The sequence below is a fragment of the Lepidochelys kempii genome, chromosome 1 (genome assembly GCF_965140265.1).
Source record: "Lepidochelys kempii isolate rLepKem1 chromosome 1, rLepKem1.hap2, whole genome shotgun sequence".
NCBI classification, from domain to species: Eukaryota; Metazoa; Chordata; order Testudines; family Cheloniidae; genus Lepidochelys; species Lepidochelys kempii.
Genome location: NC_133256.1, coordinates 290,838,861 through 290,863,371, shown reverse-complemented (window position 1 = coordinate 290,863,371; position 24,511 = coordinate 290,838,861). Strand labels below are relative to the sequence as shown.

The following is a 24,511-nucleotide window of genomic DNA, read 5'->3' as shown; positions in this document are numbered from 1 at the left end:
ACATGCCCCCGCCCACATGACTATGCCCCATCTGCCTTCAGCTCCTGCCTCTGGGACTCAGCTGCTCACCTGGCTTGCCACGCTCTTTCACCACCATTTGGGCCAAAAGCAGCAGCCAGCCCAAACTGACTTTTTGTGCAAGCGCACGTGAGCGCACGTGCCCTCCCCCCTTGGACTGATTCCCCCCACACACAGCTTTGCACCTTGCTACCTGCCCCATTTGCCCCTTGCAGTAAAAAAAATGACTATGCCCCACTCAACCCTCCCTCACTATGCGTGTGAAGGTGGCAGACGTCCGTGCCCCTTCCCTGTGAGTTAGGAGCAGCAGCATGGTGTAGCAACCTGCATGAAACTTGACTTGAAGGGAAAAGCCCAGGTTGTAGGAGAGAAGAGTTTGGCAGAGGCATGAGGAAACCAGTCTGTGTGCACATGGCTGGAATGCTGGCTGAAAAAGCAACATCTCTAAATAGTTCTCCTACTAAAGTTTAGGTTTAGAAACATGGAGTCTTCTCATGTTATTACACAACACCCAGTACATGAAACATATGGGGTCTGCGCCTTTCCCTCATGAGCAGCAGCAGGGAAAGCCACCTTACTTACATCCTGGTTGTTGGGGTATCTGCTTGAGGGGTGGGCCAGGCTCCCCGCAGTCTTCTCTTTCTGTCACACAGAGTCCTTTGCTGAGGTGATGTTGGAGAAGCACCCTGAAGTAGTGGGTCTAGAAGTTAAAACCCCACTGAGATTCATGGTAAAGTTCACGAGTCCCTCAGGCCTGGTCTACACTACAGAGTTACTGTAAGGTTTAAGGAAGCTGCCTTAAGTCGACCTGTTAATGTATGTGTCTACACGACTGGGTCCTTTACATTGACCTAAGTCGCCTCTGATGTCGACTTCTGTAATCCACAAGAGGCATAGCGCTTAGTTTGATTTTCATGGGCCGACTGTGAGGTAGTGCAGATGCATTGTATAATTCGACTTAATTGGCCTCCAGGTGGTGTCCCACAATGCTCATCTGTGACCGCTCTGGAGATCATTCTCAACTCTGCTGCACTGCAGCCCGGCACACAGGAAACAGCCCTTCCCCTGCTAAAGCTCCAGGAACTTTTGATTTCCCATTTCCTGTTTGATCAGCATTGGGAGCACGCCAGCTTGAGCACAGCTGATCATGGAGACTACACGCCCCAAACGCGCTCCAGCCTGGTCTGCACAGGAGGGGGTGGATCTCATCGCTGTTTGGGGAGAAGAGTCTGTACAGGCAGAGCTCCGATCCAGTAGAAGAAATTACCAAATAAATTTGTTTGTCTCTAAGGTGCCACAAGGACTCCTCGTTGTTATAGCTATGCAAAGATTGCTCGTGGAATGGGGGAGAAGGGCTACACAAGGGACACACAGCAGTGCCATGTGAAAATAAGGAACTACGCCAAGCGTACCAGAAGGCAAAGGAGGCAAACAGTTGTTCTGGTGTTGAACCCCACACATGCTGGTTCTACAACGAGTTGCATGCAATTCTTGGGGGTGAACCTACCAGCACCCACACAAGCAACGTGGATACCTCACAGGTGTGTGAGTCTGGGGACAACAGGGAGGATGATATGATGGATGAGGAAGAGGAAGAGGAGGAGGAGAATGGGAGACAGGCAAGCAGTGGATCCATTCTCACTGAGAGCCAGGAAATATTTTTACCCCTGGAGCCCTGTTGGTCACAGGACATGATGGTGGCTGACCGTGATGCCGGGGAAGGCACCTCTGGTGAGTATACAGTTGCAATGAAAGTCCAGTTAAACTTTAGCAGACACGCACACACATTCAGTGATACTGCATGTTTACTGTGAAGAAAAAGCGAGGTGCTGTGGTTCTCTGCTTACAAGAGGCTGCTCCAGCTATGCAGGGGGTTGGCTCCAGCAAAGACTATTTATGTGGACTGGGATAGCCCGGGAATCCTCCATGGAGATCTCTAGGAAACTTTCATGGAGGCACTCTGCAATCCTTCGCAGAAAGTTTCTGGGCAGGGCAGTCTTATTTCTTCCACCATGATAGTACACTGTCCCATGCAACTCCTGAATTAATTCTGATGGCAGCATTGCAGTACACAGCATAGCACCGTAACGACCGGGTCTATACCCAGACACTTGCAGCATCTCCTTCCTTTCCGCCTCTGTTACCCTCAGGAAACTGATATCACATAGGGTCATCTAGGGGAAACAGGGGAAGTTCTCATTAGAAGTGTTCTTACACAGAGAAAAAGAGCACGTAGACCCACCCCATCCCCGACATTCCGGATCACTAGACCACGCGGGAGCTAATGTGCTCGGCAAGTAGTTTAAGTGGCTGATAGTGGACTAGGGTCCCACATGTGAGATTCCACAATTTGGGAGAGAAAACATTCCCCCCACCCTCCATTCATAAACAGCTTCCCGTGATACTATGGGGAAGGGCCATTGTTCAACTAGCTACATGTGCTCTCGACATGAGCCTGCCATAAACTTCATTAAAAGTGTGATCACCCATGATCTGGGGGGGGCTACTCACCATGACTGGAGTAGCAAAATGGCACAGTGAACAGTCACAGATTCTGATTATGTTATGGCTTGCACCTAGTGTAATAAGGGATTTTTTTAATGAAAATGGCCTTGCTGTGGGAGCATTTTATTCATGTACAATGGCTCCTTTATTTTTTCCCCTGACTGATAGCTGGAAATGTGTCCTTCAGCATGTCATCAACACCTGAAAGCTGACTTTCAGTGATTAGAAGGAGGAGAAAGAGAATGTGGGAGGACATGTTCACCGAGATAATGAATGCCTCCAGGACTACTGACACAGAGCTCAGAGTGTGGAGGATTTCACTGTCCGAGAAGTTAGACATAGATTTGGAGAGCAGGAAAGCTTCCAATGAGCAAGAGCGTACAGCGCAGGATGAGATGCTTTGGATTATGAGAGACCAAGCAGACATGCTGAGGCATCTGGTTGAACTGCAGGAACAGAAGCAGGAGCGTAGAGTCCCTCCGCAGACCCTAGTGGACAGCCAGCCAGCATCTCCTGGCACAGAATCACCCTCCCCCAAGCGTTCCCTGAGGCATGAAAAGTCCCTTTCACTTAACTTGGCAAGGCAGGGCTGGGGGAGGAGGATACAAGGAACAGAAGGCACTCATTCACAGACCTTTGATGGTCTGGAATGCAGTGTTATATTTCATAGCTGAAAATGTTTCTCCCATTCCAACTTTACAACACCTTTTCCCCAAGGTTACCTTTACTTTCTGTTCTCCCTCTTTACTTATATTTGTTAAATAAAGTAAATGGATTTGAGAAATAAATGTTCTTTATTGAGTAGAAGCAGTGGGCTTGGGTGGGACAGTGATACAAGCCAGGTGAAGCTTTGGGACAGTACAACGCAGACAAGCAGCTCATGTTACTGTGACCCATTACTGAAATGGTTTTTCAAAGCCTCGCAGATATGCAGCATCCCTTGCTGTGCTCTTCTTACTGCCCTGGTGTCTGGCTGCTCGAAAATGGCTGCCATCTAATCTGTCTCAACTGTCTACCCCTGCGGAAAACTTTCTTCCTTTTTCTCACAGATATTATGGAGCACACAGCAGGCATCTATAACCATGGGGATGTTCTCCTCACTAGGGTCCAACCTTGTTAGTAGACTTCTCCAGTGCCCTTTCAAATGACCAAAGGCACATTCAACCACCATTCTGTACTTGCTGAGCCTATAGTTGAACAGTTCCTTACTGCTGTCCAGACGGCTGGTGTACGGCTTCATTAGTCATGGGAACAAGGGGTAGGCTGGGTCTCCCAGGATAACTTTAGGCATGTCAACATCTTCAATGTTAATTTTGTTGTCTGGAAAGAAAGTCCCTGATTGCAGCTTTTTGAACAGACCCAAATTCCTAAAGATTCACGCGTCATGAACCTTTCCCGGCCATCCTACATTGATGTTGGTGAAACGCCCCCTGTGATCCACCAGCACTTGCAACACCATTGAAAAGTATCCTTTTCAGTTTATGTACTCTTTGGCAAGGTGGTCTGGTGCCAAGATGGGGCTATGAGTGCCATCTATCGCTCCACCGCAATTAGGGAACCCAATCGCTGCAAAAACATCCACTGTATCCTGCACATTTCCCAGATTCACTACCCTTTGTAGCCGAAGTCAATTAATGGCCCTGCACTCTTGGAGGACAGCAGCTCCCATGGTTGATTTACCTACTCCAAATTGATTCCCCACTGACCGGTAACTGTCTGGCATTTCAAGCTTCCAAATAGCGATTGCCACTCGCTCCTCCACTGTCAGAGCAGCTCTCATTTTTGTGTTGCTAAACTGCAGGGCAGGGGAAAGCTCTGCACAAAGTTCCTGGAAAGTGACCTTCCGGATTCGAAAGTTCTGCAGACACTGCTCATCATCCCATACCTGCAAAACGATGCGGTCCCACCAGTCAGTGCTTGTTTCATGGGACCAGAAACGGCATTCAACAGAATGCAACTGCTCTGTGACTGCCAGCAGCAACTGTGAATTGTTTTTTTCAATGGCTTGCAGCAGGGCTGCTTGCAGGACATCGCTATGTTCCGTGCAGCATATCTTCAGCTCTGGAAATACTGCAGGAGAAGGTGCGAGGTATTTGAGATGCTCATAGCAAGGGTACACAACTGAGCAGGCTCCATGCTTCTGGGGTTATGGCGTACACATGGCAGTTTTAAGGTACGAAAACCACTGGGTTGTTTGCTGTTGATATGAGGGAGCACAGTGCATCATGGGATGCCAACGCAATGCTCCCATTCTCCCCTGCGATAATGTTTTGGTCCCATGAGGCATTGCACAAATGTCCCAAAACACACTGCCGCAAGTTGCACTTTGGGATAGTGTAGGCACTGCTAGTGAGGATGCACTCCATCGAGACAATGAGCATGGTGTGGCTATGCACAATTGACTTCATTAATTCGGGGGCTCAAGGTCGAATTAGATAAAGTCAACTTAATTTTGTAATGTAGACAAGCCCTCAGCTGTTGTCTCAGACTGTCTGAAGAGTCCAGTAGATGTCATCATATCGGTAGTGTTCAGTTTATATTTTCCAGCATTTCACCACCGTGAGGGCTAGAAACCTTTTATTTTTAAAATGAAAACTGTGATTCCAACTAATCACAGACTCCAGGAGTCAGGGCCCAAGGTACAGCCCAAGTCTCGGAACCTGGGTCAAAGGACTCAGGGGCAAGCTACCGGGCTAAAAATAGCACTAGATATGTTCCTGCTCAGGCTGCAGCCCAGATTCTGAAACCTGGAGAGGGGGTGGGTCTCAGAGCACTGCTTTTTTTAGTTCATAGGACCAGCCCGCGAGCCTGAGTCAATTGACCTGCTGCGTCAAGCCAGAAAAAAATCATATTAATAAAATAGATCACTTCGGATTATTATTTACAGCTATTTAAGGTATTCAGATAAAATCAGTTTGCTGAAAAGTTGACTCTCTTTCTTCAAACTTCCATATTGAACATCTATTTTGATGAAGTTTTTAGGACCAAGAGTTTTGTTTTCCAAGCAGATGGCAGCTTTTGTTGTTGTTTGTTGGGTTTTAGTTTTTGGTTTGAATAGGTGTGACAGACATTTTATCCTGCTACTACTGTATTTTAGCATATTTAATTGCTAAGTTCATAGAAAAGTCACAATGCCTTCCCAAGCAGATGGTGAAAGTTGTTTTTTAAAAGAGTAGAGAGCCTCTTTTTCCAACATACTTTCACAGCTTGCTGGGGTCTGTTCAGTATAGATGCATAACTGAGAAAATGGGAATGTGCCTCTACAGTGAAGTAAGTCCCAAATCTGCAAGGTGCTGAGTACTCTAGCCCAGATTTCCCTATTGGGAATACTCACATTCCTAATGATTTTTCAGTTATCTGGCAGTTCCACCACACACACAATGGCAAAAAAAAAAATTTTAATTAAAAATTGATGAAAATTCAGTTCAATGTAACCTGAACACAAACTTCATTAAATTTCTGCAACAAAAATTTCATTTTGGATGGAACAAAATATGTTTCATTTTGTTTCTGGGCATTTTTAACTTAAACAAAAAGGAAAGGAAATGGTAGTCTAGAATCACAAAACAGCTAGAGAAGGGGCAGCGGGTGCCTTCCCCATAACTTTCATCGCAATAGTTAGGGCACTCACCGGGATATGAAAGATGCAGACTCAAGTCCCTGCTCCAGTGATCAATTATTGATACAAACCAGAAGTTCAACAGGAGAAACTGAGAGCCCCAATACCAAATGTCTAATAGCCCAGTGGGTTGGGCACTCATCTGCAGTTGGGGAGATTTAGGTTAAATCCCCCCCACCCCCCGCGTGATGTCAAGAAGGGATCTGAACATAGGTTAGAGTTGTTGCTGGAGGGGAGTCTTGAAGCTGTTCCACTGTGTATAAAATATGTGAATAGTCATTGGAAAACTTTTTTTTCCAGAGGGAGAGACTTGATCAGCCAGTGGTTAGGGCACTCATTGGTGATGAGCGGGGGGGGAAAGGAGGAAGAAAAGATATAAAAATAGACTCAATTTAAAAAAATTTGAAATTTTGAAATTCAAATTTTTAATTTTCGACAAAAAACAGAACATTTTGAAAAGCCAAAACTTTTTCCTGAACGTCTGCAATTTGGGGGAAGGCCATTTGTCATAATAAAAAGATCTAAATAAAAAATGTTGACCAACTCTATTCATGTTTTCATGCAGATTAAGATTCACCCACTCCGTTGAAGGCAAGGCCAAAGCCCATGCACTGCTTAAGCTCTTAAAATAAGCCCTAACGCAGAACAAGCAGTGAATGACAGTAGTTGTTTGGGAAATGGAAAGTATGATACTTTTACAGTGATTAGAGATGCATGTGAACCAAAATTACAGATCCGAATATCCCTGAGGCCTGGTGAAGCTCAGACTCAGTCGGAACATCACTAATTGTAATATTCTTATAGTAAGCATTATTTTCAAAAATACAAATCCTTGAATCTTGGCAAAGAGTGCACAATCTGTGTGGAAAGGAGATGACAACTCAGTCACCTATCTGTCCTAACCTTGGGCTCTGCCCTCACCAAAACTTGAAGCTGCTGCAACTTCCAATAAAGCACTCTCCAGATTTGTCCTAAGTTACACCAGCAGTAATGGTCTACTAGGCAGTGTTCTGACAGACAAGGATTGCTAGAGGCAAAGTGCCACAACCCCTCTGGCCCCAGCTTGCTCCAAAGGACCTGGTGCATACATAACAGTAAGTATTAAATAATTTTTTTCACATAAATTTAACTCTGATCTCGTAGAAGTCTTGTATCAATTGCCCATTGCTTGTTACACACACTTGCAAACCTTTTGGAGCCAGAACTTAGTCTACCTAAATGTTTGTACAGTGCCTAGCACAGCCTTGAATGGAGGTCGAGGGGCACCACTGCCATTGTAATAAATAATAATACTATCTCAGTAACATAAAATCAACCAGCCATTGAGTAAGCAGTTAACAGTTCAGTAATATTAATCAGGATAATTGAGTATCTGGAAAATATTCCACATTTCTGTAATAAAATTATGAACCCTTACACAGTCATACACAGTCTGAGAGAACATGAATAAAATGTACTGTATTATGTTATGCACCACTAAGCAGATCAGCTATTATGTTTCCTAATTTTCAGTAATGTAGTTAAGAGACAGAGAGAGACACTAGGGCAAAGAAGGAAGGAGAGAAATGTAACATTGTCATTTAATATATGTGCATTTTACTCCTTCATAACTTAATCTGATTAATAAAAAATACTAATTTTCTGCTCGATGCTATTGGCAAAAGAATAACTTTTGGTCTTACATAAGACAATTTATATAAATGCTTTTCAATCCTGAGATAGCTACTGAGATACAATTTAGTTATAAGAGTGTTTGTATAATGTTATAATACAAAGCAGGCTTATCGCACATTTCACATCTAAATGTATTGTAAAAAATTGCATCTAGTCATTGCTGGTTTGACTGACTGGAACTAAACATGGTGGGAATAAAATACACATTCTGTTTCAAACACAGAAGAAAGGATGATCTCATTAAAATGATTTGCTGATATGACTTAAAACAATTTATTTAATCTTTACCTTTTTATGTAAATATCTTTCAACTAAGGATTTAAAAAGTATAATTTAAAATAGATTTTGTAAAGTATAATTAGATGCTCTGTCAGATGGGAAGACAAATTAAAAGAGCAATTCACACTGTTATAGTGGCATTGCCACCAAGGAGTTTCTAATCTTTTACACAATACTCACAGCAGAATGTAGTCCAATCTCTGTAGGGCACATGATTATAGACTTGCAGGGAAACTGGGATTTAAATTATTCATCAATGCAGATTTCCTTTTGCAGAAAAATTAGTGTGCCACATAAATAGCAAACTGTTAATTCTTGGCTTTTTGCAAATTAACTGCCTGGTAATGGCATCAGTTACTACGAGTTAGTTTTACTAGCAGTTACAGTAGCAATACACTGTCAAACAGACAGCTGTATACTTTGAAAAAAAATGCTAAAGAACATCTATGCAGCCAATTAAGTTTTCAGAATGCATTAGCTCCTGTAATTGTAAATCACTGTGCATAAACTTGTAGGAAGAACTGATTAATGCCAGATTATAGCCATAATTTACATTTCAGTGGAAGAATGCTATCTCAGCTAGAGCAAGTCTTACACACCAACATCCAACAGGAACTGGACTGGATATCAAAATTAATTTGCTAGGAAAAGATTTGCAACCTTCAAACTGTCAGGTATGAATTCAGGCTCAAGTGATATGATGTATACTTTCACCTGCCTGTTAGCCAAAGAACACTACAAGCCCATTATTTGCAAAAGCAAACTCTCATCTAAGTAGTATGAATCATTCCACATCTTCACTAGAGTCATGCCTGCCTCAGTGGGGCAGTAGAACATGTGTGGCAGGGTGCTATCTATAGCACCCTGGTCACTGAGGTTGCTGGAGGAGGGGGAAGACTGCAGGCTTAACTGAAGTCCATTAACCAGCTTCTTGTGAGGATTGCTGACATTTGGGTGGCAATTGCTGGGCTAAAATGACAATTGGTTGAGTAATGGAGAGGATATGTGGGAGGAACAGGAAATACAGGGGAAGCTCAGAGTAAACTCAGAGGGTGAGCCTGGGAGAGGAAAGAAAGCTATGTGGAAGTCTCCTCTTTCTTTTTACCTTCCTTTACCTGTTCTGTTATGCTTTCACCCTGAAGATTAAATGCGCAGCTTGTGCGTGTCTTTGGCTAGGAGTCTGCAAGAACAGGTTATGTGATGATTTTCATGGTAGGTGAAGGGCTGCCCAGTTACAACCTGGAAGTATTCTATGAAATGTCAACACGCAGAGCAGTAACGGTATGTTTTACCCCACATTCTGTGCATGGTAGCGGGACTTTCAAAGGTGCCTAAGAAATCTGAATATCCAGTTCCTAGTGAATTCAGTGGAATGACTCACAATCCCTAAAGTTAAGGATGTGCTTAAGTCTTTGCAGAATGAAGCCCTTAATCTATACTTATGTAGCATTACTATATTAGTAGCACAGCAAGACTAGGTAAAGATCTGCTATTATTCCCATTATAAACACCTACAATTTCTCTTTGGACTTGTTTGTCATACAAAATTTCAGTCGGCAAGGAAATTTTAAAATAAAGGTTTTGGGGGAAAAAGTACAGTAAAATGTAAAACCCCACAAGTTTGCTTGGTTTTAATGCCTACTTGAATTCACTGCTATAAATCTGCTTCTATTTTTAAACTAAATATTGGAAAGCAATACCTTCATCTTGTGTTATAAGGAAATATCAATTGCTGTAATATCTAGGTGCTGAAATAGCAATACTAGGACTAAGAAAAATCAAACATCTAGCTTCTATTGACAAAAACAAAGGAATTAAGTTTAGGCTGATACGACAACCTAAATTCAAGATGTGGAATGCTTTTCCTCACCTCACCAGCCCGAGTTAGGGACGGAGATAAATTCTAATCTGACTGATATCCCATGCAGAAAAAGTTATTTCAATTGGCCTGCTCGTGATGTGACTCAGAGTGGTCTATTGTGTCAGAGTTCAGTTTGAATTATAGAGCCAAATTCTGTTCTCTGTTACACTGGTAAAAAAACTACATAGACTTCGCTTGAGTTACACAGGATTTACGCTAGTGTAAATGTGAACAGAATTTGGCCCATAATATGGAAGCCGTAGAGCCATGCTGCCCAACCTTTTCTATCTGACAGGCAAACACATTATCTGAAAAAAGGCCAGGGGACCACAGTCAATATTTCAATGATTTCCCAAGGCTCAGGCAAAGTTAGACAACCTTCTATTCTTGCTCTCCCTCAGTGGAGCAGCCAGAATTCTTTTAGAATCATAGAAATGGAGGGCTGGAAGGGACCTCAGAGTTATCAAGTCCAGCTCCCTGTGCTGTGGCAGAACCAAGTAGACCTAGACCTTCCCTGACAGGTGTTTTTCCAATCAATTTTTAAAAACCTCCTATTCCTCAGCTTCCCTTGGAAGCCTATTCCAAAGCTTCCCTACCCTTATAGTTAGAAAGTTTTTTCCTAATATCTAACCTAAATCTCCCTTGCTGCAGATTAAGCCCATTACACTTGACCTATCTTCAGTGCACATCGAGAACAATTTATCACCACCCTCTTTCGAACAGCCCTTAATATATTTGAAGACTTTTTTCACAGATACTAAGGTCAGAAGGGACGATTATGATCATCTAGTCCGACCTCCTGCACAACACAGGCCACAGAATCTCACCCACCCACTCCTGCGAAAAACCTCTCACCTATGTCTATGGCTACTGAAGTCCTCAAATCGTGGTTTAAAGACTTCAAGGAGCAGAGAATCCTCCAGCAAGTGCCCCATGCTACAAAGGAAGGCAAAAAATCTCCAGGGCCTCTTCCAATCTGCCCTGGAGGAATATTCCCTCCCGACCCCAAATATGGTGATCAGCTAAATCCTGAGCATATGGGCAAGATTTATCAGCCAGATATCGAGGAAAGAATTTTCTGTAGTAACTCAGATCCCACCCCATCTAACGTCCCATCACAGGCCATTGGGCCTATTTACCATGAATATTTAAAGATCAATTAATTATCAAATCATGTTATCCCATCATACCATCTCTTCCATAAACTTATCAAGTTTAATCTTAAAGCCAGATAGGTGCTTCTCTTGGAAGGCTATTCCAAAACTTCACTGCTCTGATGGTTAGAAACCTTCGTCTAATTTCAGGTCTAAACTTCCCAATGACCAGTTTATATCCATTTGTTCTTGTGTCCACATTGGAACTGAGCTTAAATAATTCCTTTCCCTCTCTGGTATTTATCCCTCTGATATATTTATAGAGAGCAATCATATCTCCCCTCAACCTTCTTTTAGTTAGACTAAACAAGCCAAGCTCCTTGAGTCTCCTTTCATAAGACAGGTTTTCCATTCCTTGGATCATCCTAGTAGCCCTTCTCTGTACCTGTTCCAGTTTGAATTCATCCTTCTTAAACATGGGAGACCAGAACTGTATTCCAGTATTCAGTGCACACAGTATTCCAGGTGAGGTCTCACCAGTGCCTTGTATAACGGTACTAAAACCTCCTTATCTCTACTGGAAATACCTCTCCTGATGCATCCCAAGACCGCATTAGCTTTTTTCAGGACCATATCACATTGGCGGCTCATAGTCATCCTATGATCAACCAATACTCCAAGGTCCTTCTCCTCCTCCGTTACTTCTAATTGATGCGTCCCTAGCTTATAACTAAAATTCTTGTTATTAATCCCTAAATGCATAACCTTACACTTCTCACTATTAAATTTCATCCTATTACTATTACTCCAGTTTACAAGGTCTTCCTGTATGATTTCCCGGTCTCTCTCTAAATTGGCAATACCTCCCAGCTTTGTATCATCCGCAAACTTTATTAGCACACTCCCACTTTTTGTGCCGAGGTCAGTAATAAAAAGATTATATAAGATTGGTCCCAAAACTCCAATCTTACCAATGAGGAACTCCCACTGGTAACCTCCCTCCAGCCTGACAGTTCACCTTTCAGTAGGACCCACTGTAGACTCCCTGTTAACTTTGTCAGGTCTACCCCACTCTCCAGCCTTCTTTTCTCAAAACTAACCATGCACACTTTTTTTTAAACCTTTCTGAACCTTTTATTATGAGGAAAGTCAGACCTATTTTTGTTGCTCTCCTCTGGACTCCCTCCAATTTGTCCACATCTTTTCTAAAGTGTGGCACCTAACACTGGACAAAGTACTCTAGCTGAGGCCTCACCAGTGCAGAGTAGAGCAGTACAGTTATCTCCTGTGCCTTACGTACACCACTTCTGTTAATGCACCCAGAATAACAGTACCCTTTTTTCACAGCTGTAGCACATTGCTGACTCATTCAATTTGTGATCCACTATAACCCACAGATTCTTTTCAGCAGTACTACTGCTTATCTAGTTATTCCCTATTTGGTATTTGTGCACTTGATTTTTCATTCCTAAATGATGTACTTTGCCCTTGTATTTATTAAATTAAATCTTGTTGAATTCAGAACAATTCTCCAATTTGTCAAGGTCGTTTTGAATTCTAATTCTGTCCTCCAATATGTTTGCAACACCATCAAACCCCACTACATTCACTCTCACACTGATAGGGCATAACACTGATAACTACTTTTTGAGTATGGTCTTTCAATTAGTTGTGCACCCACCTTATAATAATTTCATCTTGATCACATTTCCCTAGTTTGCTCATAAGAATGTCATGTGGGACTGTGTCAAAAGCCTTACTAAAAATCAAGAAACCACATCTATTTGCTTCCTCACTATCCACCAGACCAGTAACCCTGTCAAAGAAGGAATTTAGGTTGGTTTGGCATGATCTAGTCTTGACAAATCCATGCTGGCTATTCCTTATAACCCTATTACCCTCTAGGTGCTTACACATTGGTTGTTTAATAATTTGTTCCAGTATCTTTCCAGTTCTCTGGGACCTGACCCATCCTCCAAGAGTTCTGAAAGATAATTGCTGATGGTTCCAAGGGTGCTTCAGCTAAGTCCTTAAGGGATAGCTCAGTGGTGGGGAGGGATAGCTCAGTGGTTTGAGCACTGGCCTGCTAAACCCAGGGTTGTGAGTTCAATCCCTGAGGAGGCCATTTAGGGATCTGGGGCAAAAATTGGGGATTGGTCCTGCTTTGAGCAGGGGGTTGGACTAGATGACCTCCTGAGGTCCCTTCCAACCCTGATATTCTAAGTACCCTAGGGTGAATTTCAGTAGGCCCTGCTGATTGAAAATTTCTAACTTACCTAAATATTCTTTAACCCAGTGGTTCCCAAACTTGTTCCACCGCTTGTGCAGGGAAAGCCCCTGGTGGGCAGGGTCGGTTTGTTTACCTGCCGTGTCTGCAGGTTTGGCCGATCGCGGCTCCCAGTGGTCCTGTTCGCTTCTCCAGGCCAATGGGCGTTGCTCGAAGTGGCGGTCAGTATGTCCCTCAGCCCACCCTGCTTCCAGCAGCTCCCATTGGCCTGGAGCAGTGAACCGTGGCCACTGGGAGCCATGATTGGCCGAATCTGTGGATGCGGCAGGGAAACAAACTTGCCTGGCCCGCCAGGGGCTTTCCCTGCACAAGCGATGGAACAAGTTTGGGAACACTGCTTTAACCTATTCTTACCCTATTTTGACTTGCACTCTTTCCTCCTTGTTGTTAACTGTGTTGAGTATCTGGTCACCATTACCCTATTTAGTGAAGACTGAAGCAAATAGGCATTAAACACCTTGACTTTCTTGACATCCATCACTTATTAGCTCTCCTTCCCCACTAAGTAGAGGAACTACACTTTCCTTCATCTTTCTCTTGCTCCTAATGTATTTAAAGAACCTCTTCTTATTGCCTTTTATGTCTCTTGCTAGGTGTAACTCATTTTGTGCCTTAGCCTTTCTGATTTTGTTCCTACATGCTTGTATTAGTCTTTTGTACTCCTTCTCAGCAATTTGTCCATGTTTCCACTTTTTGTAGGATTCCTAATGGAGCCATATTGGCCTCTTACTATTCTTCCTACCTGTCCTTCACATCGGAAGACTTGCAGTTGGGCCTTTTCCTTGAGAAACTGTCAGCTCTCCTGTACTCCTTTTTCCCTTAGATTTTCTTCCCATGCGACCTTACCTACAGTTTTCTGAGTTTTAGTCTGCTTTTTTGAAGTCCATTTTCCTTGTTCTGCTGTTCTCACTTCTTACTTTGCTTAGAATCATTAAATCTATCATTTCATGATCAGTTTCACCCAAAATGCCACTTCTAGGGGTGCAGAGTAGCTCTGGAAGGCTGTTAGGCCCAGATCCTGTCAGGTATTTAGGTGCCTAAGCCCTATTGATTTCACTGGGTTGTAGTGATCTCTACTATCTTTCTGGGGCAAGAGTCCTACTTCAAACACTTCCATTTAAAAATTACAGAGTTCATCTCAGAGAACCTGGAGAACCAGAATTTAGGGCCCTAAGGGCCACAAGTGATCTTCAGTTCACTGACTATAAACCCCTGACTTAGTGACATAAGTTCATTATGTCATTTTTGTAGGGTTGAATTTTTTTTCATTTCAAACACACTAAGCAGAGTGTTAAACAAATATTAAACCTGAATGATTTACTATTCAATATAGTAAATTAAAACTATTCACTGAATTAAGGAACAACACTGAAACTAACCTGACTAAATTCAAAGAGTGAGATGTCATTGTCAGCAGGCTCCTGTAAACTGAATCATTCCTTTCTAGGAGTAAAACACTGTACTTGGCCTCTGAGAAGAAGAAAAATGCACTGAAATGTCTTTTGCAGTTTGTGGACCAGATAACAAGAACTGATATTTTTAAAGCTTAATGTTATCTAGGATAGGTTCAACTTGACTCTACAAGCCATTGTTTTTTCCCCAAGAACATAAAGTCAATTCATTCACTTTCGCTCTCACTCAGACAGAATCAATGCAAAACAGCAGCTGAGTGGAAATCAGTCCTGTTTTCAGTCCTTTTTATCATGACCCACAATGCTAATATGCAATTGAAATCTTCATCGCACTTGGCGTTCCTTCATGATTCTGAGTATCTTCCCTCACTCATGTATATGTTTGTGTTGGCCAATTTAACTCTGAATTCATGAGTAGAAAAGTAATGGAGGGGCATAGAAAAGAACCATAGCAATTACAACAATCTGGTATCACGTACAAATGATTACCATGCAACCTTCGCTCAACCAAATCCTGCTACAAATCACCCTACTTATGAGTACCTCCAAATTTCAGAGTAAATTTTGCACAAAACAAAGCAATATTTGGATCAGTGTGGACAAGAGAAAACCAATGTAGTAATTGTTGCCTGAAACATTCCCTCTGCAAGTGCATCTCCCACCATCCTACCACCCTCACCCCCTTCCCCTAGTATCTGTATGGCAGATGTCCTTCCACTGGGACTATGTCTGGAATGGAGGGCTAGCAATCTAAAGGACAAAACCACCCAGACACCATGGGCATGTATTTGGGCCAGCTAGTTCACGTGCAGCTGCCCAAATTACCAGGGCTACATTACTATTTTTAGTGCACTAGTTTGATGAAAACTAATCCAAGTATGTCTACTTGAACTGGGTATGGCACTCCAAGTTTAGATACAGGCTGGGACTCCATTGGGTCAGGACTCCAAAATTTTGGGAGTAGATGTGCATTAAAGAACACAAGATTTAGCTAAACAAACCTACTCCTAAAACTGTCCATAATCTACAGCAGCATTCTGTTTAGGCTGCACATATTTCCAGTGGATACCTGGCTGGAATTTTTTTTAGTTTAAAGACAGTCCAGTGACAGCCTAACTCCAACTAAAGCATGGCTGCCGAGAAGGATGGGTAACCATGCATATGGTCTCTCTTGCCTCTCTGGAGCTATATATCCCATCACACAGGCCTCCTGGACCTGCAGAGTTGAAAGGCCATGTCCCTTGATAACTCCACAACGTCCCAAATATTGAAGAGACACTGCTTTGCAGGAAATTCCGCAACCGGGACTTTGTGAAGTTTTCCAGAATCTCTTGTCTATCCTGTGAATTTCTCTGTAGGAAGGAGAGATCTAGGCTTGGGTAATTACATTGTACTTTCAGCTTAATTACCCTGCCTTGTTACTGTTTCACACATAATTAAGTAGTCAGCCATTACCCTATAAGTAAACAATACCTACATGATATTTCTGCAAGGTGGAATAAAGTATTGTCTTATGTACACTCGATTAGCTGGAGTGAAATTCCTAAGTGGATGCCCAACGTGAATCTGTGACATGCTGTCAGATGTTACTGGTAAGGATGAATGTTTGCTCTTCAGCACAATGAGTCACTTCAAATATTTGCACCACACTATAAGCACTGAAGCAAGATTCTGGGCCTGATTCTCCACTACCTTGCAACTTGTGTCATCAATTACCCCTGTGTCAAGTGGATAAAAAACTAGAAAATCAGAGTGGCAGCATTTTACACCCACTCGTCACAAGTGCGAATGACTGCACATGATGCAAGGCAGTTGAGAATCAGACCCTGTGTAGTTGTGATGAGCTTTGATTAGAGTTAAGTTCATGATGAAGGAACACACATTCAGCTTACAGAGAACAGTTCTACATTTCTGATTATACAAAATAAAAGCAAACTTATTCAAAATCCATATTGATTTATCTTGGGTTGTGTGAATTCAGTAACAGGGTATTATCACAAACAGGAAAATAATCCTTTTCTCTAAGATCCATTGTCAAGAGCCTGACCCTATAGACATGGAAGTCTCATTCAACAATGAATATTAGGGATTCGTACTCTGGGTTAGTGAATTTGCCACCATTGAAAGAATTAAATTGCATTTCAGTGCAATGACAGGGTTGACAGCTTATATATTTGTTCGATCTATTTCTAAGCTTTACAATTAACTTTTCCAAGACAAGTTAAACACGGGGCTAGGGCTCGTTGTGTAACTGGTTCACTTATTCTTTCAGCAAGCAATCATTCCCTGATACAATTTTTAAAATTTTAAGGATTGCAGCCTTACATATGTTATATGTATATAAACAATTGTATAGATCTGTTTTCTAGGTTATATTTTTCCCTCTTTTTTGTTTAATGTTGCTATGTGGTAAAATGTTTCCTTCAATGAAAATCCAAAAAAGTACATTTAAAAAGCCATGCTGTCCAACTTTGGTTGCTCTTGTTTATACCAAATGAAGCTTACTATGTCCTCTTTCTAATATGTATAGTGGTGTTCATTTAATTTATATTTATGCTTTGAATTTACTATAGTTAAAAGTTTTTTGCAGTGTGGTAGCTCAGTTGGTTCCATGATACTAGAGATACAAGGTGGGTGAAGTAATATGTTTGATTGGACCAACTTCTATTGGTGAAAGAGAAGCTTTCACAGCTCTGTGTATGGCTGTATGATCTTAAAGGGTGGAAAAACAGCCATACTTCATGTTGTTTCCTGGAAAGCCCAGAACAGATAATATAGCATATGTTGCGGGATTACGCCTTACAAGCATTGGCCCTCATTAGTCTCTAACATGACTCATTAGCACATCAAACCCTAGGAGTAGATTGGTCAGAGAAATGCTTCCCCTTCAAGAACATGACATCACTATATTACACCATCATGGTCAAGATAATCCCTGTTCTGAAGCCTATCACATAACTTGAACAAATCCAGTACTGCTGCCCCATCCTCATCTCACAAGTGGCCACCTGAGTCATGTCACATGAGACTATGTTTCCTAGTTTCCTTGTGGTATCACTACAGATAAAAACTGAGGATGTTGAGAGGGAAAGGGAAATTCTGAGGTGGTCCTGAGCTACCATAAAAACTCTTACATCATCCCTTTCCTTGCCCCAGAACAGGAGTCATGTGGAAGAAAGAGGATCTGGATTCTATATGTCAAAGATCCAAAGCTTTTGGAATGGCCGGGGGGGTCTTTTACACCAGGATCAGAATGTCTCAGCTAGTCAGCCCAAGACTGAGTGTAGCTTAAAACCACCTTTGCTTCCCATCTCCGAGCTGCCCCAAGGAGAGACAGTTATCATCTGGATCATAAAGTCTATTCTGGCCACCACCACCAATCCAACAAATGCACTCTGTTGTGTGGCTGAATTAGCCTACTTCACCAACACTGCAAGCTCACTGCAGAGGTCGCTACACCATCAGAGTATACAGAAATAAGGATAAAGGAGCTGGAATTCACTTAGAGCTTGGTGTCCAGGACCAAGACCCTGGCCCCACAAGTGACAGCAAACCGATAAGTGAGTCCATCCACAGAATCAGAAACCAGTCATTAAAAATTTATGGAGACACTAGTGATACAACCAGTGCTACTATGTGTCAGGCACTCATCGAGGCCAAGATATCAGCCACACCACTACATGTGGGCTATGTGCTGGAATATACGAACTTAAGTGAGGCCCTTTAACCATTTTATTTTCTGCCCAAGAGCTATTTAAATGGTAATGAATATAAGAAGTTGGAACCTCTTGGGCCACTTGGATGGCAAAAATGAGTTTCCTGGGATCGGGAATCAGCTGCGGCTTGTGCAGGGGTCAGAGATTGTTCTTGTTCGCTATGTCTTCAGTTAAGTTTGAATCCTATCTAACTGATAATGTCTGACATGATGCACACCGTTCAAGAGTAGATCCTATAGGTGTGGCCTCCACTGGTACAAGTTTGTAAGTAGATGAGTCACATTTGACACTTGTAGCCATATCAATTTTTAACCCCCCTATGGTGGGCTTGAAGACAAGCTCTGGCTAAATATGGGAGAATGCAAAGAACTGGGATTTGTATGTACTGTTGGGGTAAGGTCCAGGATTTTTTCTTATGTTTCTTTAGTGCATGTAGCACACTCTGCTGTAAAACAAATGATTAACAATAATGGAAAATGCAGTAAACAGTCTCATTGAAAAGGTACTTGACGAGCTGAAGTGGCAAGACATGCCTGTGAATGCTGGGAATCCACTGTTTCAACCCATTCCTCATAGCATTAATTGACTGGTATTTCTTTCCATTTAATGAAGTATACCCCAGAAGAGTCCTCCTGTACATTTGTAAAAACAGATCACATGTTTATGCTTATTTAGCTTTGTTTCAGTCTCACCCCAGTGATTTCTGACTGATCAGCTCCAAGGATCGTGTGGAGAGTAACAAGAAACCAAAACAGAGATTGTAACTCTGAATGTACCTCCAGTGCACCTTGCCCAGTCTTATATTATGATATAAAAATAATTCATAATAGAATTAAATAACCTTGTTTAGTTTTACTGACGGTTAATTAGTGCCAACTTAATGCTAATCTTCTCCCGTACGTTTAGGTAAAAACTTGTATTCATTAGACATTTTGTATTTCTCCATGAATAGTGACACAAAGACTCTGTAATACAGCCTCTTGAACATATATGCTTGAATCAAACCGATCAAGAGCAGGGCTGGGTGAATATAGCAAAGGAAGGATTCATGGGCATTTTTTTGTGAATGAAACCTACCAACTCACTTCAATAGTATTCGCAGCCACTTTCATTTGCTTACGCACAAAGGTTCAAGTAAGGGAGGTTTTTCCTGCAAGTATGTTCAGGGAAAGCAGAAGCTACATAATGAATCCTAGAGAGAGTAGATATTCACCAAAGTATTTCCATTGGAAGCTCTTTGAGCTTAACTTTAAGCAAGTAAATAGCTCCACTGAAGTCAGTGGGACCGCTCACATTCTGGACATCAAGCATATGCTTAAATGCTCTGCTGGAACAGGTCCAGGCACCTCAGCACTTTGAAAGATTGAGCCCTTAATGAGTTAGGTTGCCCAATCAGGAAACCAGCAATACAATGTAAATTTACCAGTCACCCAGCAGGAATCTTCACATCAACCAGTCTGAACAACCTATAGAATAAAAATTGTTCAACTCAAAAGATCTGAACAAATGTAAGTAATGAAAACATTCAGGAAAACTATAAATTATCATAAATTAGTTGCCAAATTATTCAATGAATTGTTCATCCAGCTTTAATCAAAGGCTAATCTGTTTTACCTCCAAAGACTAGGTCAGTGGAACAAAGCAAATTAACCTACAAGTTGTTATAATCATTAGTTCCCCTTATTAGCCCACATAACAATGCAATTTATGACTATTTTGTCTTTATATTAATGAATTTTCTCTAGGTCTAGTCTAAAACATGAAAATGTTCAGAGTAAAATACTTTCAGCTCTGTGTATCCTAAAGCAGAAAGGGTTTTTCTCTTGCAGTTAGTGTGAATAGTAATATGCTGTCTTATTAAGGCTGAATTTACTGCAATATATGCTTTTTCTTTTATCCTCTTTGCCCTATCAGTTATTCATTCAGATAATTTACATCACTTAAACAAGTATTCTCTCTGAAGATTTTTTCGTGAAGAAATTTGACATTTGTTTGTTTTTATGTCAGTTTCACTTTCAGGAAGATTTGGGGGCTGGTATTGAGACACATAAAAATTGATGCCTGTCAATCCATGTAATGCGTTTTCCAGAAATAATACTTTTTAAGCAATATAACTTGTTTAAAAATGCTTGAGAAGGCCCACTTCCCAGGAGAGCATATCACCAAAAGAATAGTAGAATCATTTTTTACTTTTTGACTACATTCATTAATTCTTCTGAAACCCAAATGCAGATCTAAATAGTAATAGTAGTCAGGTGATATCAACTAGATGGAGAATGACAGGTTTCAGAGTAACAGCTGTGTTAGTCTGTATTCGCAAAAAGAAAAGGAGTACTTGTGGCACCTTAGAGACTAACCAATTTATTTGAGCATAAGCTTTCGTGAGCTACAGCTCACTTCATCGGATACAGTATGCATCCGATGAAGTGTACAGCTCACTTCATCAGATACAGTATGCATCCGATGAAGTGAGCTGTAGCTCACAAAAGCTTATCCTCAAATAAATTGGTTAGTCTCTAAGGTGCCACAAGTACTCCTTTTCTTTTTAGATGGAGAATGGTGTTGTTAGTACCTAAGTACAAAACACTTCATTCAGAATTGAAAGTTCTACATTAGACTTCTAACTAGGGCTAAAACGTGTCCTGTCTTACACAAGTGAATAAAGTGGGCAAGGGGGTGCATGGAGCTTCCTCTCCCCTGTACAGCTGTCAGGAGCAGAAGGCCCCAGAGGACTCCAATGCTGATAGTGGCATGAGAAATTCTATAGTGAGTAGGCAGGAGTGGGGCAATGGCTCCAACCAGCTTCTACAATAGCCATTGGTGGGGACAGAGGAAGGCAGTACTGCACCTCATTAAAAGGTGTAGCAATTGCTGTGTGTGCTATGCACAGATACACTCTCCTGAAGACATTTTGCCTAAAGTGCAATGCCTCCAGGAGCAGCCCTGGTGCACAGCCTTTCACCACAAGCAGTGACTTAGATACAACTGAGCCCTCGGTATTATTGATTCTTGCTCCTTTTCCTTTTGTTCCTTTGGGATAGTGAATATTATGGGTGAGTTTTTGGTTTATTAAAACCTTGAAAGCTAAGGGTTAGCCGATTCAGATGAATGCACTGATTGTTGGAGCCTTGGGCACATGGAACCCCAGTAACGAGCGAGTGCTGCGATAATGTGGAATCGGTCAACACTACACTCAGCTGATGCGGCAACTCTTGGCGTCAGATTCCACCAGGTGGTCAAGGAACATCTACATAGAACACATCACCAGACATCGGCAATACCAGGAGGGATGAGCTGGAGTGCCAATGAGAAGCGCAGTCAGAAAAGTAACTGAAATACTTTCCTCATGGATTTTTTTTAAATGGACAACCTACCTACTTCTCAATTACTGGGGGACAATCTCCACTCATTGATATACTTTGCTTTCCACAACCAAATCTCTGTACAACTTTTCCTGAGTGATGTACCCAAGTATTCGGATTCTAATATCTAAACTGTATTGTTAAATCTATTCACCTAAATTTGGGCTATTGCTGATTATGTACTCTATGTATCATATGACTTTAAAAACAAACTTTTTATCTGTGGATAATCTAAGCACTATACCCAGATGTGCAGACACTCTTTTCTCAACCTATGTATTATATAATTTTTTTAACATTAGCTTTAATAAGATTTTTAAATCTGTATCTTGGTCTTCACACACATACACACACACACCTAAGATATGTAGGACTAGAAGACATCTCGTCCAGCCCCTCATGCTGAGGCAGGCCCAAGCATACCTATACCATCTCCAACAGGTGTTTCTCTATCCTGTTCTTAAAAAACTTCCAGTGACCAGGATTCCACAATCTCCCTTGGATCCATTCTAAACCCAAGCTCCTTTTTGGCAGTAATACCGCCTAGGCAGTTATTCCCCATTTTGTAGTTGTGCATTTCATTTTTCATTCCTAAGTCCTTTGCACTTGTCTTTACTGAATTTCATCTTGTTGATTTAAGTCCAATTCTCCAGTTTGCCAAGGTCTTTTTGAATTCTAATCCTATACTCTGAAGTGCTTGAAACCTCCCTGTCAGTTTGGTGTCATCTGAAAGTTTTCTAAGCATATCCTCCACTTCATTATTCAAAGTCATTGATGAAAATATTGACTAAGTACTGGACCCAGGATAGACTGCTTTGGGATTCCACTAGATACATCCTCCCAGTGTGACAAGGAACCATTTGTAACTACTTTTTCAGTATGGTCTTTCAATTAGCTATGCCAGGGACGGGCAAACTTTTTGGCCTGAAGGCCCACACGGGGTTTCAGAAATTGTATGGAGGGCCTGTTAGGGGAGGCGCTGCCTCCCCAAACAGCCAGGCGTGGCCCGGCCCCCGCCCCCTATCTGACCCCCCCGCTTCTCGCCCCCTGATGGCCCCCCCGGGACTCCTGCCCCATCCAAACCCCCCTTTTGCTTACGGCACCCCCCAGGACTCCTGCCTCATCCACCCCACCCCCTGCTTTCTGTCCCCTGACCCCCCCACCCCAACTGCCCCCCACCATCCCATCCAACCCCCCCTCTCCTTCCTGACTGCCCCCAAAACCCCTGCCCTCATTCAACCCCTGTTTCCCACCCTCTGACCGCCCCGACCCCTATCCACGCCCCTGACCTGCCCTGCCCTCTATCCAACCCCCCTTCCTGCCCCCTTACCACACTGCCTGGAGCACCGGTGGTTGGCAGCATGGCTGCACCAGGACAGGCAGCCACGCCGCCCGGCTGGAGCCAGCCATGCACCACACAGCACAGAGCACCGGACTCTGCAGCTGCGCTGCCCCAGAAACTCGCAGCCCAGCCACCCAGAGCATTGTGCCAGCGGCACAGTGAGCTGAGGCTGCGGGGGAGGGGCTGGGGGCGAGCCTCCCGGTCCAGGAGCTCAGGGGCCAGGCAGAACGGTCCCGCAGGCCGGATGTGTCCCGCAGGCCATAGTTTGCCCACCTCTTGAGCTACGCACCTGCAGCATAGTAACTTCATCTAGGCCACGTTTCCCTACTTTCCTTATGAGAATGACATATAGGACTGTGTTAAAAGCTTTACTAAAAGAATCAAATCATGTCAAGATTACCAGTAGGCCAATATCCCTGTCAAAGAAGTAAATTAGAGTGCTCTGGCATTATTTGTTCTTGATATATCCATGTTGGCTATTACTTTTCACACTATGATCTTCTAGGTGCTCATAAATTGATTGTTTAATAATTTATTCCTATATCTTTCCAGAGTTTGAAGTTATACTGACAGGTCTAATTCCCTAGATCCGCCTTGTTCCACTTTTTAAAGGTAGGTAGCAGCTTTCTCCAGTCTTCTGGGGCCTCACCTGTCCTCCGGGAGTCCTCAAAGATGATTGCTAATGGCTTAGGATTGCTTTAGGGTGAATTTCATCCAGCCCTGCCAACTTGAATACAATTAATTTACATATATTGAAATAACAGGTGAAGGTATATTTATATTTGTTTGTGGTAGCTGGATTGTGGGGGTGGGTTGGCTGGTCGTTGCAGAATCTTTGTTATGTAAAACACAGTAAAGTTTTACAGACATGTACAAATCAAATATTTTCAAATCACTCACCCTCCCCAAACCAGAGATAAATTAAAACAGAGCTGCAGCTGAATGTGATGAGCACAATGTATATCATGTCTCTTTAAAATGAAGAACTGCACTCCACTATGCATAAATGCACATATAAAAGCTGATTTTCCTTCCTCTTTCGTGACACAACCTGAAGCTAAGATTAGTATCCTGTCCAAAGGGATCCCCATTTAAGGTCAAGCATCTACCCACATCATTTATCCATGCTTCAAGATAAGGCCATCTACCAAAGAGATCAGTTATGGATATGCTTTATAGCTAATATTGGATGCAGTGTGCTCTATTTTCTTAAATACGGAGACTCTGTGCAATCCCACCCTTTATTTTTTCCCCACTCCCTACGTTTGCTCATTGCCTCACAAGTGGTGATTGGCAATTTGTAGGATTGAGCCATAAATTAAAACAAACAGTTGTACATAAT

The 24,511-nt window shown here is 42.4% G+C and overlaps 1 protein-coding gene across 15 annotated transcripts in view; it reads right to left on the bottom strand.

The window, feature by feature from the left end:
* The window catches only part of TAFA2 (TAFA chemokine like family member 2), a 289,386-nt gene that overhangs the window by 112,304 nt on the left and 152,571 nt on the right, over positions 1-24,511 (bottom strand). Inside the window, exon 1 of one of the 15 annotated variants that reach the window (XM_073327944.1) lies at positions 601-661. The exons of the other annotated variants lie outside the window; for them this stretch is intronic. Within the exon in view, the coding sequence (XP_073184045.1) occupies positions 601-602 (2 nt within the window). The 5' untranslated portion in view covers positions 603-661. Of the gene's footprint in view, positions 1-600; positions 662-24,511 lie in introns of those variants that run through there. 15 annotated transcript variants of the gene reach the window in all.